Source organism: Bufo gargarizans, chromosome 1 (assembly GCF_014858855.1).
Source record: "Bufo gargarizans isolate SCDJY-AF-19 chromosome 1, ASM1485885v1, whole genome shotgun sequence".
Classification (NCBI taxonomy): domain Eukaryota; kingdom Metazoa; phylum Chordata; class Amphibia; order Anura; family Bufonidae; genus Bufo; species Bufo gargarizans.
The window spans coordinates 356543184-356559989 of NC_058080.1; the positions used below are offsets into that span (position 1 = coordinate 356543184).

The 16806-nt window shown below is 42.4% G+C and overlaps 1 protein-coding gene across 5 annotated transcripts in view; it reads right to left on the reverse strand.

The window, feature by feature from the left end:
* Positions 1 to 16806, reverse strand: part of DOT1L (DOT1 like histone lysine methyltransferase) — a 167338-nt gene that overhangs the window by 18942 nt on the left and 131590 nt on the right. For all 5 annotated transcript variants that reach the window (XM_044268984.1, XM_044268978.1, XM_044268995.1 and 2 more), the window contains exons 23-25: positions 15991 to 16105; positions 13903 to 14429; positions 7852 to 8057 (exon numbers count right to left, since the gene is read on the reverse strand). In XM_044268984.1, coding sequence (XP_044124919.1) covers positions 7852 to 8057; positions 13903 to 14429; positions 15991 to 16105 — 848 coding nt within the window. The remainder of the gene's footprint in view (positions 1 to 7851; positions 8058 to 13902; positions 14430 to 15990; positions 16106 to 16806) is intronic.

The following is a 16806-nucleotide window of genomic DNA, read 5'->3' on the forward strand; positions in this document are numbered from 1 at the left end:
CGTCGCGCTGTTGGCCGGCCATTAAAGTGTGCCGAAGTCCGGTACACAGGCAGCTATTTGAGTGCCGCTGCTGCAGTCCCTGCGGCGAGTACAGAGAACACTGACCCCCCTGCAGGTGGCTCCAGGGAGCTCAGTAATAACCCTTTAGTGGCGGAGCTCCTGCTGTATAAGGAGCCTGGAGAGTGGACAGCTCTGGGAATCGAACTGTGCAGAAGGAATTGTGGCTTCTCCCAGTTTGTTCTCCTCAACCCCCCTGTATATCGCCCCACTTCAGGGAGTGGGGGTCTCTGTAGCCCCAGAACATCTGATCCGGCGTCAGTGAAGGGGCCTTGGGTAGGAAGGAGGGAGGGGGGAGCAGGGCTGGAGCAGCCACTCTCCATCCTGATGTCTTCACCCTCTATCCGTTCCAGCAGGGTCGCCCCTTCAGCTACTGGCACCGCAGTGGCAGGAAGCTGGTGAGGGTCTTGGTGTGCGGGCGACCCTTGTGCTGGCAGGATGCAGGGGAGCTGGGCTGCCCTGGTCCTCCTCGTCTTCTGTGGGGGAGGCAGCAGTGCGGATGGCCGGCACTGGCACAGCTCAACCCCGGGAGAAACAGAGGTCCAGGTGTCTCTGTTGTCCCTGTGAAAAGTAAAATAAAAAATTTAAATTTAAATTTAAAAATGAAGGAGAAAAAACAGCCCTGCAAAGCAGGGAGTGTCTTGCCTCCTTGGACACTAAGCAAAAACTGGTAGTCTCTCTCCAGGCTGAGGGTATAGTTGCTGGAGGAGGGGCTTAACAGTTTTCACTTAGTGTCACGCCTCCTAGGGAGTTGAGCTATACCCAAGGTTTCCTGTGTCCCCCAAGGAATTGGGCGAGAAATCGAAATTTAGAAAATTGCGAATTTTTCAACATTTTTGGTAATTTTTGGATTTTTTCATAAATAAAAAAGGTGAAAAATATTGACTCAAATTTATGATTATCATGAAGTACAATGTGTCACGAGAAAACAATCTCTGAATGACTTGGATAAGTAAAGGCGTTGCAAAGTTATTACCACATAAAGTGAGATGTCAGTTTTGCTAAATTAGGCCTGGTTAGGAAGGGGGCAAATGGCCCAGATGGGAAGTGGTTAAGGACCAGTTCAGGTCTGAAGTCACTTTGTGGGGCTTACAAAGTGGAAACCCCCCATAAATGACCCCAATGTCCAAACTACACCCCTCATGTTACTCAAAACTGATTTTTACAAACTTTGTTAACCCTTTAGGTGTTCCACAAGAATTAAAGGAAAATGGAGATGAAATTTCTAAATTAAACTTTTTGGCAGATTTTCCATTTTATAAAAAAAATAATCTTTAACACATTGAGGGTTAACAGCCAAACAAAACGTAATATTTATTACCCCGATTCCGCGGTTTACAGAAACACCCCACACGGTCGAAAACTGATGTAAGGGCACACGGCAGGGTGCAGAAGAAAAGAAGCGCCATATGGTTTTTGGAAGGCAGATTTTGCTGGACTGGTTTTAGATGCCATGTGTCATTTAACCCCCCCCCCCCCCCCCCCGATGTACCCATACAGTAGAAACTCCCAAAAAGTGACCCTATTTTGGAAACTATGGGATAAGGTGCCAGTTTATTTGTACTATTTTGGGGTACATATGATTTTTAATTGCTCTGTTACTTTTTTGTAAGGCAAGGTAACCGAAAAATGGCTGTTTTGTCAAAATTATATATATTTTTTTTTTTTACAAGATTCATCTGACAGGGTAGATCATGTGCTATTTTTATAGAGCTGGTTGTAACGGACGCAATGATATCAAATAGGTTTACTTTGTTTCAGTTTTAAATAATTTATTTTTAAAAAATGCTTTAGTAAAGGGGTTGTCCGAGTTATGAAAAAAATATAGCACAGAAAATCTGATCTATAACTGAGCTAAGCAAGTTTTATGCAAAAAAATATATATTATTTTTCCTAATTTCCCTGGTTCTCTTCTGGCTCTTCGTTTACCATACAATAAAAACAATCTCTGCCCCTCCCCCTGCTCTGCTAAGGGAGTGAATACAATGAGAGAAGCTGACATCACAGGTCATGTGACCCTCAGTGAAATCTGAGAAACCAGCCACTGGAGATAAAGTGAGTGAATTGGAAAGCTGTTACATATGCTTAGTTAGGTACATAGAAAGAACAAAAAAATAACTCGGATAACCCCTTTAAGTTTTTGTGTGATAGTCTTGTGCAGGTGCTCGTTTTTTGCAGAAAGTGTTGGTTTTTATTGGTACCATTTTTGGGTACATAGGATTTTTTGATCATTATTACACTTTATGGGGCAATGTGACAAAAAAATTGGCTGTTTTGGAACAGTTTACAGCGTTCAGAGGGTTAGGTCATGTGACAGTTTTATAGAGCAGATAGTTATGGACGTGGCACAATTACATTGATCACATTTATGAATTAAAAAAAATGATGTTTTAGTGTCTCCATAGTCAGAGCCATAGCTTTTTAACTTTTTGGGCAAGTCCTAAATGGGGTATCATTTTTTGCGGGATGAGGTTACAGTTTGTTTGGTACTATTTTAGGGGTCATAAGCCTTTTTGATCGCTTGCTGTTGCACTTTTTGTGATGTAAGGTGACAAAAATTGCTTTTTTTACACTTTTTATGGTGTTTATCGGACGGGGTTCCTCATGTGATATATTTATAGAGACTGTCGTTACGGACGCGGTGATACCCAATATGTGTATGTATTTATTTAATTTTTTATAGGAAAAAGGCAATAAATATTTTTTTTTTTATTTACTTTTATGATTCACTTTTTTTTTTATCAAGTCCCTCTTGGATCTTGAAGATCCAGTGGGGCTGATGGCTGTACTATACTTTGCAGGTATAATACTATCAGATGTCCTGTAGGTGGCAACACTGCTTTGCAATGCATCCGGTTGCCATGGCAACCATCGGGCGCTGCCATCGCCGCCCCGATGGTTGAGAGGGGGAGCCCCCTCCCTCCATTAACCCTATGGATGCCGCTGCATCTAAGGGGTTACAGCATAGTGTCAGCATAGAGCTGACACTCGCTGCTGATTGCGGCGGCTCAGGAATGGAGCCGCCACCAAACACAGCAGGGGGGGGTCCACACTGCATCAAGGGCAGCGCTGGAAAGGGGGAGGGGAAAAGTACAGCCAGCATTGAGGGGCAGGAGTAAATGGTGGCAGGATGAATGTATGGGGCGGACCGCATCAGTGGCAGGCAGGGACACGAGGACACTACCTGATTTCAGGCTCTGATCTGCAGAGTGCAGATCAGAGCTTGGAACAGGCATTTTTTCACAGACTAACCAATCGGATCGATTACCGGCAAGGGACCACTCTATGAAAAAAGAAAAGTGCACCCTTTCCAGTATGGTGGATATATAGTTTACAGTTGCCAGGGGCGGGGCTAGAGACTTTTTTGTTGACTGCCCAGACAAATATAGTCTATGGGTGGTGCAGAAGTAGTTAACCTTAGTACATGCATAGGGCATGACAACCACACAAGAGAGTTGCACTTGCATAGTTGGTTGACCAATATTCCCATTTGCAACTGCAATTCTGTGATGACAGATTTTTCTCTGGCCCATTAGGACCAAACATCCAAGGCTTGTTCACATCTACAGCCGAGGCTCTGTGAGTGGGCCTCTATCACGCATTCCATCAAAACCAATGTACAAGAAGTGCAGCAAGCACTGTTATTTGGTCTGGTAACATGCTGGACTCCCTTCATGGAGCTACTGAGGAAGGGGTGACCGTATACCCCGAAACACGTTTAGCCAGGACCCCAATACTATGACTACCTGATGTATGTGAACAGCCTGCCGTTTACACAAAGAACATCCGCATCGCAAAAGGAAGTTTGAGCTATACAGCGTAAGACCAACAATACAAGTCTAGCTGCACGTGCCAAACTACCTGCGTGGGAGAAAGGGGACGAGTCACGCTCGCGAATATTGGTCTGAATGACATAGGACCATCCAGCGGAGCAGTTGCAGTATACTCACCGATACGGTAAGACCGCTCCAATATTTTCGGAAGGCTTTCGCAAGGATTATAAGAAAGTTTCTCCAGTGGGATGCCGCTGGTAATGATTTAGCGGGACGCTGCTACCTTTGAGTACCTCTATGTGCGCACATATATAATTATTTCGGTTCGACATTGATAGTATTTCAGGATGTTGCGACAGTATCAGCTGCAATATTTTGTATCCATCTACTGCATTGACATTACTTGTTGGGCCATTCATATATTTATGCACAGGGTCGTGCTAAATTTCTCCATTTTTTTAGGCATTATTTATTTGCTAATATTTAGATGATGTGTATGATTGTTGTTTAAGTGTTTATAGGCTATTGTATGGCAAGAGGATATTTTTATTAATTATGTATCAATAAATTAATTTCAATAAAAGGGTTGTTGACTCTCAGATTGTGTGTCTGCCAGTTCTTGGGACAAAGGGATTATACTTACGCTACCCATATCTTGTATGCTGGATAGGACTACCAGCGGAGACACCGTGGATTATACTATTACTCCGCTACAACGTGATTCATTTTTTTTGCTGAGCAGTGCAATGGAAAAAAAAAAAAAAAAAAAAAGGACAGTGAATGGGACAGCATTTAAGCCGCAAAAAAATGGATCTGTATTTTTGCGGACAGCATATGACCGATGTCTGAATGAGCCCTAAAATTTTGTTTTAACCCTATTAATTTCAGTTCAGTCTAAAAAAAAAAAAAAAAAGTACTATTCATTAGAGATCAACCGATATTGATTTTTTTAGAGCTAATACCGATAATTTAAACTTTCAGGCTATAATTTATACCAATATTCTGTGCATTTTTCTTTTTGAAAAAAATAAATAAAAATTTTAATCCTACACAAATCTGCTGAAAATGAACATTTGTTAACGTTTAGCTTTTTTTGTAAGTCTTTTCATTTATACTTATACTAATAAAAAAAACACCAAAATATTACGTAAAAATGAAAAAAGATTTACAAAAAAACTAAACGTTAACAATAAATATGTTCATTTTCAGCAGATTTGTGTAGGATTTTTTTTTTTTATAAAAATGCACAGAATATCGGTATAAATTATCAGCCTGAAAGTTCAGATTATCGGTATTTGCTCTAAAAAATAAAATCAATATCGGTCTATCCCTACTGAATAGTACCTTTTTTGGGGGACTGAAATGAAATTAATAGGGTTACAGTTGCGTTCAAAATTATTCAACCCCCACTGAAATTGAGTGTTTTGGCCAGTTTGACATTGATTTTGATCATTCCAGTCATCGTGTTTACAATTAAATCAAAGCGGCACTTGTAAGTCAGACAAATATAACATAACATTTATAATGAAATAACCACAAATGTCTTTCTGTGCTCACATCATTATCAGTTTTATTCAACCCCCAAGTGGCATTCAATCTTAGTACTTAGTACAACATCCTTTTCCAGTTATAACAGCTTTTAAACGTGAAGCATAGCTTGACACAAGTGTCTTGCAGCGATCTACAGGTATCTTCGCCCATTCTTCATGGGCAAAAGCCTCCAGTTCAGTCACATTCTTAGGCTTGCGCGCTGCAAGGTTCTCAATCAGATTTAAGTCTGGTGACTGCGATGGCCACTTCAAAATGTTCCAGCCTTTAATCTGCAACCATGCTCTAGTGGACTTGGAGGTATGCTTGGGATCATTGTCCCGTTGAAAGGTCCAACGTCTCCCAAGCCTCAGGTTTGTGACGGACTGCATCACATTTTCATCCAATATCTCCTGATACTGAAGAGAATTCATGGTACCTTGCACACGCTGAAGTTTCCCTGTACCTGTAGAAGCAAAACAGCCCCAAAGCATGATTGACCCCCGCCAGTAGACAAGGTGTTCTTTTCTTCATAGGCCTTGTTCTTCCTCCTCCAAACATAGCGTTGATCCATGGGCCCAAACTTGTAATTTTGTTTCATCAGTCCACAGAACACTATCCCAAAACTTTTGTGGTTTGTCCACATGACTTTTGGCATACTGCAGTCGACTTTTCTTATTCTTTGGAGACAGCAAGGGGGTGCGCCTGGGAGTTCTGGCATGGAGGCCTTCATTACGCAGTGTGCGCCTTATTGTCAGAGTTGAAACTTCAGTACCCACAGCTGACAAATCTTTTTTCAGTTTCTCAGCAGTCACACGGGGACTTTTCTCCACTTTGCGCTTCAGGTAGCGCACAGCAGTCGAAGTCAGCATCTTCTTTCTGCCATGACCAGGTAGCGTTTCAACAGTGCCCTTTGCCTTGAATTTGCGAATGATGCTTCCTATGGTGTCTCTTGGTATGTTTAACATCTTTGCAATCTTCTTATAGCCATTGCCCTTCCTGTGAAGAGAAATCACCTCTTCTCTTGTCTTCCTGGACCATTCTCTTGACTTCACCATGTTTGTAAACACACCAGTAAATGTCTAGAATGAGCCGAGTATCACAGTCCTTTTAAATCTGCCTAATTGGTGCTTATTATGCTTGATTGCTGCTCCTTGACATCCACAGGTGTTTTCAATACCGGATCGAAAACACTTGAATGAACCTCTGTTGGTTGTCTTTAAGGTAGTGTGACAGTGGTAGTCTTTAAGGGGTTGAATAATTGTGTCAATGAAGAAATCACAAAAAAAACATTTAATACTGTATTACAAAAACAATTGATGTCATTTTAGTTGCATTTGGATCTTTAAAAAGTCCTTGTAAGATTTCATTCTGAACACAATTACAAATGTACACTAAATTCCCTAAAACCCTTTACAGCATTGGGGGTTGAATAATTTTGAACAACTGTAAAACAATTTTAGGGCTCATTCAGACGACCATATGCTGTCTGCAAAAATGCAGTTTTTTTTGCAGATTAGATGCTGTCCCATTTACTTCTATGGGGCCCTTTTCTTCCATTGCACTGCTCAGCAAAAAAAAATAAAAAATGAAATGTCATACTTGTCTGTGAAATCATATTGAAGTCTATGGATCTGTGTGTGTGTGTGTGTGTGTGTGTGTGTGTGTGTGTGTATAAAAAAAAAAAACACAAATCTTCTGAAAATGAACATATTTATTGTTAACGTTTAGCTTTATTTTGTAAAAAAAAAAAGCCCCCCTTAGGGGCTAGAACACTTGTCCTATTCACCCTAATAGACATTGCGCAACCAATGAAGATAACTCGCCCATTAATTCAAATACAGGAGGCGGGTGCTGGCTGCAGAATCATATAGCCGCACCTGACCTCTAGGAGTGGTAGCTGCGATCCGTGGCAGTTAACCCCTCAGGTGTTGCAGGGGTTAACTGCCGCGTATAGCAGCTACTTGTCATAGAGGTCGGGTGCGGCTATGCGATTCTGCAGCCAGCTTCCGCCTCCTGTATAATTTGAATGAATGAGTGAGTAAGCATCATTGGTGACGCAGTGGCCACAGCTCCTCCCCTCCTCCTCTCATTGGTGGCAGCGGCAGCACAGGTCGGACGGAGACACAGCTTCCGTCTCCCCTGTGCTGCTGAGGGAACATGGATCCCGCTGACAGCAGCGTGATCCATGTTCGTGATTCGTTATCGGCATATCAGCAAGGTTAGATGCAGATACCGATAACTTTGAAAATCCTGAATATCGGCCGATAATATTGGTAAAACCGATAATCGGTCAATCCCTACTATTCAGGCATACACATCAATAAAGAACCCACTGCTTCTGTGCTCAATGAAAAGTCTGCATGCATATATGCAATCCTCAGCAAAGATGCAGAAGACATTGCACTCTGATGAAGAAATAAACATCGGTACTGCATTTTACTGGCGAGTGCCATGTTTTCTGCATCTTCTCTGACAATTTATTTCTATTCACCTTGTACTGTGGAATTCATCTTCAGATTCTGCCTCATCCTCTGTTGTGAGAGGAGAATAATGAACCCCATTTGTGGAAGAAATGGGTTTTTCTTTTTTCAGTACTGGTGGCAATTCATGATCCTGGTATGGAGCAGGGGAACTTTTCAGAGAATTCTCTGGAGATGAAATAGCAGTTATTTCCAAAGGCTGATTAATGTTGTTAACCTGGAAAGAATAAAGCAATAGTTACACATACAAATTACATTATGTACGTATAACTTACATTTAGGATTATGCATTTTTGTCATGTTTAGCCCCTCAATAGTTTGAGACTTAAAATGTTTTACCGAGTATAGGAAACCTTACAAGAGGAATTGAGGTAATTGGTCTATGGTCTATCTGGCCATGGATATAGTAGACTTCAAAAAGTTTCAAAATATGCATGAAAGGTTACATTTTGTAGTATTCCTTTAAATACTACCTGCCACCCCGCCGATCAGCTGCATAAGGACTGACTTCAAATGTATCTGCGCAGGTACAATTTAAAACAATGAAGCAGAGAGCCATCAGCTTCTCCTGCTTCAATATAGTTAAAGTATCATACTGTGTGGGGAGCACCAAGAGATCATCCTGTTGTATCTTAGTCCCCCAACGCCACATACAATGCATTCGGAAAGTCTTCAGACCCCTTCAGTTTTTTTCACATTTTGTAATGTTGCGACCTTGTACTAAGAAAAACATTCAAGTCCCCCCCCCCCCCCATCATCATTCTGCACGCAACACTTCATAATGAGAAAGTAAAAACAGAATATTACAAGTCTTTGCTAATTTATAGAAAAGAAAAAACTGAAATGCTGCATTGACATAAGTATTCAGATCCTTTCTTTTTAGTACTTCGTTGAAGCACCTTTGGTAGCAATTACAGCCTCCAGTCTTCTTAGGTATGATGCTAGAAATGTTTGCCCACTTGGATTTGTGAAGTTCTCTATTCCCTGCAGATTCTCTCAAACTTTGCCAGGCTGGATGGGGACTGCCAGTTAAAATTGTCAAGCCTTTCTAAAGATGCTTGACTGGGTTCAAGTTGGGGCTCTGGCTGGGCCACTGAAGGACATTCAAAGTCACTAAGCCACTCCTGTGTTGTCTTGGCTGTGTGCTTGGGATCGGAGGAATGGCTTATGATAAAGAAACAAATTCCTGCAGCATGCTATGTGCCACTGGGTCTGTCTTGTTGGAGGTGAATAGGTTTCCCAGTCTGAGGTCCAGAGCACTATGGATCAGATTTTCATTGAGCATATCTCTGCAATTTGCTCCCTTTAGCTTTCCCTCAACCCTGACCAGGCTTAGTGTCCCAGCCATTAAAAACTCCCCAAAGCATAATGGCATCACCATGCTTACCTGTAGGGATGGTAAATGTCAGGTTAAAAGTAGTGCCAAAAGAGTTCAGTCTTTGCTTCATCAGACCAGAGAATCTCATTTCTCAAAGTCTGAAAGTCTTTTAGGTGCTTTTTAGTGATGAGCAAGCATGCTTGGCGGAACTGCTGTTCGGCTCAAGCATCTCTATACTCAGCACATTGCAGTGCTCAGCCAAATACTGGGGGTGCTCAAGTACAATTTAATACAATTACAGTCAATAGGAGACCAGAGCATCAAACCAGGGACCCCCTGGTTGACAAAAAAAAAGTTAGAAATTGATGGAAACCCCTTCAAAATGGTTTGGAAACAGCATAAGAGGATGGCTGGATGCGTCTTAAACTCCTATTATCTATGACAGGCATGCTCAACCTGCTGCCAAACTACAACTCCCATCATTCCCGGACAGCCCACAGCTATCAGCCTACAGAAGGGCATGGTGGGAGTTGTAGTTTTACAACAGCTGGAGGGCCGCAGGTTGAGCATCCCTGATGTATGACATACAATTGACAACCACACAAAGGCTATACGCCAAAAGCCAGGTATGTGGAAGCCAAAAATCTATTCATGAGACAGATAACAGTCAGCATATCTTACAAATGGCAGCCTTGTGCACTATGAGACATTCCAAACCAGCTCTCATCTGACTGAGAACCAGTAAACCTCAAAGTTGCTTCACATCTGTTGGATGGCTTCAGTGGACCTGTGTACCTAGATTATTATTATTATTAGGAAGACAAAAAGTTTGTCCTAACATAATATTCAATCACCTTTCTATAAAGTTTTGTCATGTAAAAACATGGGTGTATGGGAAAGACATGCAAATGAGAAGAATCTGCCTTGTTTTTCAGCTGAACCATTGCATGGAAAATTTGCGATCTACACTACTCATGAACAGTACCATCTATTGGATTCATAGTCTTGTCATAAGACTATGAAACCAATAGATGGCATTGTTCATGAGTCATTACAAGCAGGGCAATAGTCCTCAAATACACCCTAGAAAGCTTATATTACCGCAGATAAAGTGCTAGAAGATGTGTGAATGATAGCAGCAATCCGGTATACACCTCAGCTTTAGCGCAGGCTATTATAGGCTGAGTGCTACACGGTGTGTGGACTCTGTTGAACAGGGTGCCCCACTTACTAGCACCCCAACAAGATGAACAGCGCCATCTATTGGTTTCATAGTCTTATGACAAGACTATGAATCCAATAGATGGCGCAATGAGTATTGTAGATAGCAAACTTTACATGCAAATGTCTTTCCCATATGCCCATGTTTATGCAAAAGAGGTTTTACATGACAAAACTGTATAGGTTATTGAATATTATGTTAGGACAATTAGAAAACTTTTTGTCTCCCTAATTGATATTGATCTAGGTGCGCAGGTCCACCAAAGCCATCCAACAGATGTGAAGCAACTTTGAGGTTTACTGGTTCTCAGTCAGTTAAGAGCTGGTTTGGAATGTCTCAGTGCACAAAGGCTGTCATTGTAAGGTATGCTGACTTATCTGTCATGACTAGATTGTTGGTTCCACATAGCTGGCTTTTGGCATATAGCCTTTGCGTCGTTGTCTTTTGTATGTCATAGATAATAGGAGTCCAAGACGCATCAAGCCATCCTCTTAATGCAGTTTCAAAAACATTTTGACGTTTTTTCCACCTATTTCTAACCTTTTTTGTGAACCAGACATCCTCTTCTCTTCCGAGCAGGGGGTGCCTGGGGTTCTCCCATTGACTTCCATTATGTTCGAGTGCTCAGTAGAGCACTCGAGCATACAGATGTGTTCGGCCAGAGCACACAAGCACTTTAGTGCTCGAACACCACTAGTGCTTTTTGCAAACTCCAGGTGGGCTTTCATGTGTCTTTTACTGAGGAGCAGCTTGTTTTTGGCCACTCTGTCATAAAGCCCAGATTGGTGGATGGCTGGAGTGATGGGTGACCTCCAGGAAGTTATTCCCATCTGCACACATGATTCTTTAGAGATCAGTCAGATTGACCATTTGATTCTTGGTCACCTCTCACACCAAGGCCATTCTTCCTTGTTTAATTTAGTTTTGTTGTTTCCTCCTCATTGCTTGGTTTCTGCACTGATATGCATTGTCTGCTGTGAGACAGGGGCATAGCTTTCCAAATTATGTCCAATCAAGTGAATTTACAACAGTTGGACTCCAATCAATGTGTAGAAACATCTCAAAACATCTCTAAGAGCTAAATTTCAAGTGTCATAGCAAAGGGTCTGAATACTCATGTCCAGAGGAATTTTTAGTTTTTCATTTTTTAACAAATTTGCCATTATTGGGTATCTGGGGTACAGACTGAAGAAAACGTGATTATTAAATCTTTTTTTTTATTTCACACAAGACCGCATAAATTGAAAGGGTCTGAAGACTTTCCAAAATCACAGTAGATGAGTAGCGCTATAACAGGAAAAGACCTTCAGTTTAAAATAGCCATACATCTCTAAAGCACAGTTCCACAGAGTTTGGTTAAAGGTGTTTTTTGAGGACCCGCAGTGCTACTCCCCTCCAAACCAATTCTATCTAATTGTATGTATATAACAATTGAAAAATCGCTTTTAAATCAGTACTGGACAATTATTTTTCCTGGGCAACAAAATCGATCAAATTAAGTAGCACATTAAAGGAAAATGGGGGATGGGTTTGTAAATGAAGGTAAGAATGCACTTAAATTCCATTCCAAAAATACTTTCCCTCTTAGTTTACTGTCTACACAGATTGATAAATTTCCCCTTTTATGTATTCAGACTAACACCACAAGGGTGAAATTCCTGCCCTAGACAATTTTTTCCAATGGGCAGCCCATAATAGCATCATACTGTGTAGGAAGAGGCTAAACTGTATCATTACTGTCTAGGAGGGTAGAAGGGGCATCAATACCAGGCACTAGGGAACTGTCATACTGAACCATGTTTAGGCTACTTTCACACTAGCGTTCTGCTGTCCGCTCGTGAGCTCCGTTTGAAGGAGCTCACGAGCGGAGCAGAACGCTTCCGTCCAGCCCTGATGCAGTCTGAATGGATGCGGATCCGCTCAGACTGCATCAGTCTGGCGGCGTTCAGCCTCCGCTCCGCTCGCCTCTGCACGGCCAGGCGAACAGCTGAACGCTGCTTGCAGCGTTCAGCTGTCCGCCTGGCCGTGCGGATCCGTCCAGACTTACAATGTAAGTCAATGGGAACGGATCCGCTTGAAGATGACACCATATGGCTCAATCTTCAAGCGGATCCGTCCCCCATTGACTTTACATTGAAAGTCTGAACGGATCCGCTCAGGCTACTTTCGCACTTAGAAATTTTTCTAAGTTATTAATGCAGACGGATCCGTACTGAACGGAGCCTCCGTCTGCATTAATATGATCGAATCCGTTCAGAACGGATCCGATCAAACGCAAGTGTGAAAGTAGCCTAACTTTATTATATTGCACAGTGGAGGGTCCTCCACCCTGTCTTTGGTTCGAATCACGGCCCCATGTTCTGGAAGGCATTGTTCTGTTTGTAATGCTTAGGTAATTTAATTATCTCCTGGGACTTCTCTGCATGGCCACACATATTCGCCCGCCCATTCAAGCTAGCAGACGAATCCCTGCTGAACCCGTTTCAAGCCCTAATTTGAATGGCCAAGAGGACCGGAGTGAGGACTAGAGGGGACTTTACAATTTACCAATAGGAAGTGGTTGTTTGGGCAGGGTGTTCAAACTGTTGTGTAGAGAAGTGGTTTGTGTGCATTCAATAAAATTTGAGATTCCTGTTTGAACTTAGCTGTAGTTCGAATCCCGGATTATCGAATGACTGAACAATCAAACATTGTGGTCTGAAGTCTGGGGAGTGTCGGAAGAGCGGAACAGAGCGAGCAAAGGGGCTCGTTACAGGACCATTCTTACAATGTTGGAAGGCACTAAGGTAACACTGTGGGATTGGAGGAATGGCTTATGGTAAAGAAACAAAATTCCTGCAGCATGCTATGTGCCACTGGTGCTGTCCCACCTTACATTTTTTCGGCTCAGATGTTCGCTTGATGGCAGACCCAGATAAATGCACCTCTACAAAAAAGTACTTGAGTAGCCCTGCTTTAAAGTATAAATCTTAAAAGGGAATTAATTTGAATATTGCTTTCATGGCAACTGACTACGGCTACTTTCACACTGGCATTTTGGCTTCGTCATGGGCTCTCACAAGCAGTTCAAAATGGATCAGTTTTGCCCTAATGCATTCTGAATGATAAAGGATCCGCTCAGAATGCATCAGTTTGCCTCCGTTCCATCTCCATTCCGCTTTGGAGGCGGACACCAAAATGCTGCTTGCAGCGTTTTGGTGTCCGTCTCACAAAACTGAGCCAAAAGGATCCGTTCTGACACACAATGTAAGTTAATGGGGACGGATCAGTTTTCTATGACGCAATCTGGCACAATAGAAAACTGATCAGTCCTCCACGGACTTTCAATGGTGTTCAAGACGGATCCGTCTTGGCTATGCTAAAGATACTACAAACGGATCAGTTCAGAACGGATGCAGATGGTTGTATTATCTGAACGGATCCGTCTGTGCAGATCCATGACGGATCCGCACCAAACGCGAGTGTGAATGTAGCCTAACAGTTAATTGTGGTAAAAAATAAGTACATTTTTTAGATATATACCATGGAGCTTATGTTCAATGGAGACCCTGAAGTAAATCCGCTTAGCCCAAGCGATGCTGGAAGGGACCTGCGCTTGGGTGAAACCATTGATGAGTGGCTGCTTGTTGAGGATCTTTTCCTTCGGTTTCCTCTTTTTCTAAGATCTTGCCCTGTGCCACACTCCATGCGAATAGTGGCAGTCAGTGGGCTATGTTTGCTTGACGGTGACCTTCCTGAGGAACTTCCGCCTCCACTGGTTATGGTAAAGATTATACGCCTCTTAGCTTCAACTTCTGCATCACTTGTGTCTATTTCTCCATCACCAGAAAGTTTGTTAGGGTCTTGATGCGCACGTGGACTGTTCGATATGGCATAGTGAGCAGGTGAACGCTGAGAGATCTGTTGGTGGTGGGAAGGAGTGGAACTCCGTGATCCTCCAGAGTTTGAAAGCGTGCCAGAATTTGAAGAGTCATCCATACAGTCTGTCTCTGATCCATGGCTGTTCAGAACTGGTCCGTTCAAAGATGACCAGGTAGGGAAAAAGAAACCTTAAAATAAGAACATTTAGATTGGTATGTATATTTTTTTTAAATCAGACTAGTGGGAGCAGTTTTCACATCTCACAAATCAAATTAATTGGGCCCCAACCACCTGGTGGCTGGGAAACCATTCAAGCAGACCGGCATGCACTGTTTCAGTGGCTGCCATTGCAGCGCATGGGAGCCAAGGAAACAGCGCAGCACAGCAAGGAGAAATACATTTCCATGGCTCCTATGCAGTGAAATGGGGGCTATTGAACCAACGGAGTGCCATCCCACTCTGCTGTTTCCCGGCCACCTGGTAGTCAGGGCTTAATCTCATCTTAGCTCACTGTGCTACACTATTTCCAGAAATCGCATTCACTTGTACAGGAGCAATGGAAAAGGCATGGCATGCTTGGCTGTTGTGGCCACCTGTGGTTGCCGCATCCTGGTGGGAGGCTGCATTTTAAAAATAGGTGTGATTCACGTGGCCATTATTTGACTGACTGAAAAAGGGAAGTAAAAAAAATAGAACAGGTTCTATTTTGTCTGCTTTCAAAGACCAACAGCCCCAATAAAATTGAAGGGGATTATTTTTAAACAGCCGTCTCAGAAAGTGAATGTTGCCTAACTGTACTTGTAATATAAGGCCAGTGAATACAAAAAATATATTTGCCATATTACAGCTAAATGCTCAAACACTACCTCCCCTGACTGCCCCAAAACTATGCATTATTGGATGAGTGTTTACTGGCAAGAGCAAAAAGTGAGGATAAGAGGCCGCAAGAAACTTGCAGGTCTTGCATCTCAAAGAGCAAAGAACTGGACAGTTCTAACCCCCTTAAACATCATATTGTCGAGGGATGCCACTAAAATAGGTTGGATCAATCAGGATTTATTTAATGCACATGGACATCTTAAAAGGCGATATATCCGCAGGATTAGTACTGCAGATAAGGCCGAGTTCACATCAGCGTTCCGCTTCCACTTCTTCTGCTCAGTTACAGTAACAAAAGAATGGAAAGGATGCATTTGGCACACAACTGAGGCGAACAGAGCCTAGACTATAATGGGGTCAGTTAGGTCTCTGCTCAGAAGAAGATTTTTTGAAGCAGAGACAAAAGTTGTGCATGGGGTCTGTTGGCTTGGTTATGTGCCAAAGCCAGCTGAACTCTGATGTGAACTCAGCCTAAGGGGTCCTGATTGATACTTGCATACTGCCCCACTCCTGCCCCCGCTGTGCACTGGCAAGGCTCAGCTAAAATGCAGTCCTTTCAACTATGTGGGTGAGGCTCAGTAGTCCAATGAAAGCACATCACAGTGGAATGGAGGTCAGATAATATGAAGATGAAAAGTAGAAATCCAGACTCCTTATCTGCAGTACTACTCCTATAATACCAATTACAACTACTAGAAACTTGTGAAAAGAAGAATGGAGGAATGCATTAACATGCTTTTCAGTACTAACCAAATGCAGTGTCCAGTTTTTAAGTCAATTGATAACTAGACTTTTATAAAATTCCAGTGATGGATAATACATTTTGCACCGTACAGGTCTCCGTACATTGCAGTCACTTATAAATGTTACCTGAGGTAGCCAGTGACTTTGAGACAGCAGCATAATTGATGTTTGTAGTAGCACCATATTGATTATCCATACTTGAGCTGTCCCTGCTTTGACAACCAGGACTGGGACTGTTCCTCTGGAAAAAGAAAATAGAAACATTCTTGGGATATGACTATACCTTAGAAAGACTATATTTATTGCATAATTACGAGCCTGTTGTAGTCATGAAGACAGTGCTTCCCCTGCTGGGTGCAAGAGCATGTACAGCATCCTAGTAAGGCCTCTTTCACACTACAGTATGTTGAATTCAGTGTTTTGCGTTCCGTTTTTCACGGATCCGTTGTTCCGTTTTTTGCTTCCGTTGTGGTTCCGTTTCCGTTCCGTTGTTCCGTTCCGTTTTTCCGTATGGCAAATACAGTATACAGTAATTTCATATAAAAAATTGGGCTGGGCATAACATTTTCAATAGATGGTTCCGCAAAAAACGGAACGGAAACGGAAGACATACGGATGCATTTCCGTATGTGTTCCGTTTTTTTTGCGGACCCATTGACTTGAATGGAGCCACGGACTGTGATTTGCGGCCAAATATAGGACATGTTCTATCTTTTCAACGGAACGGAAAAACGGAAATACGGAAACGGAATGCATACGGAACACATTCCGTTTTTTTGCGGAACCATTGAAATGAATGGTTCCGTATACGGACCGTATACGGAACGCAAAAAACGGACCGTATACGGAACGCAAAATACTGTAGTGTGAAAGAGGCCTAAAGGGAATGTGTCATCAGAAAATAACCTGCTGTTTAAATCACTATGTTTAACATTTTTTAAA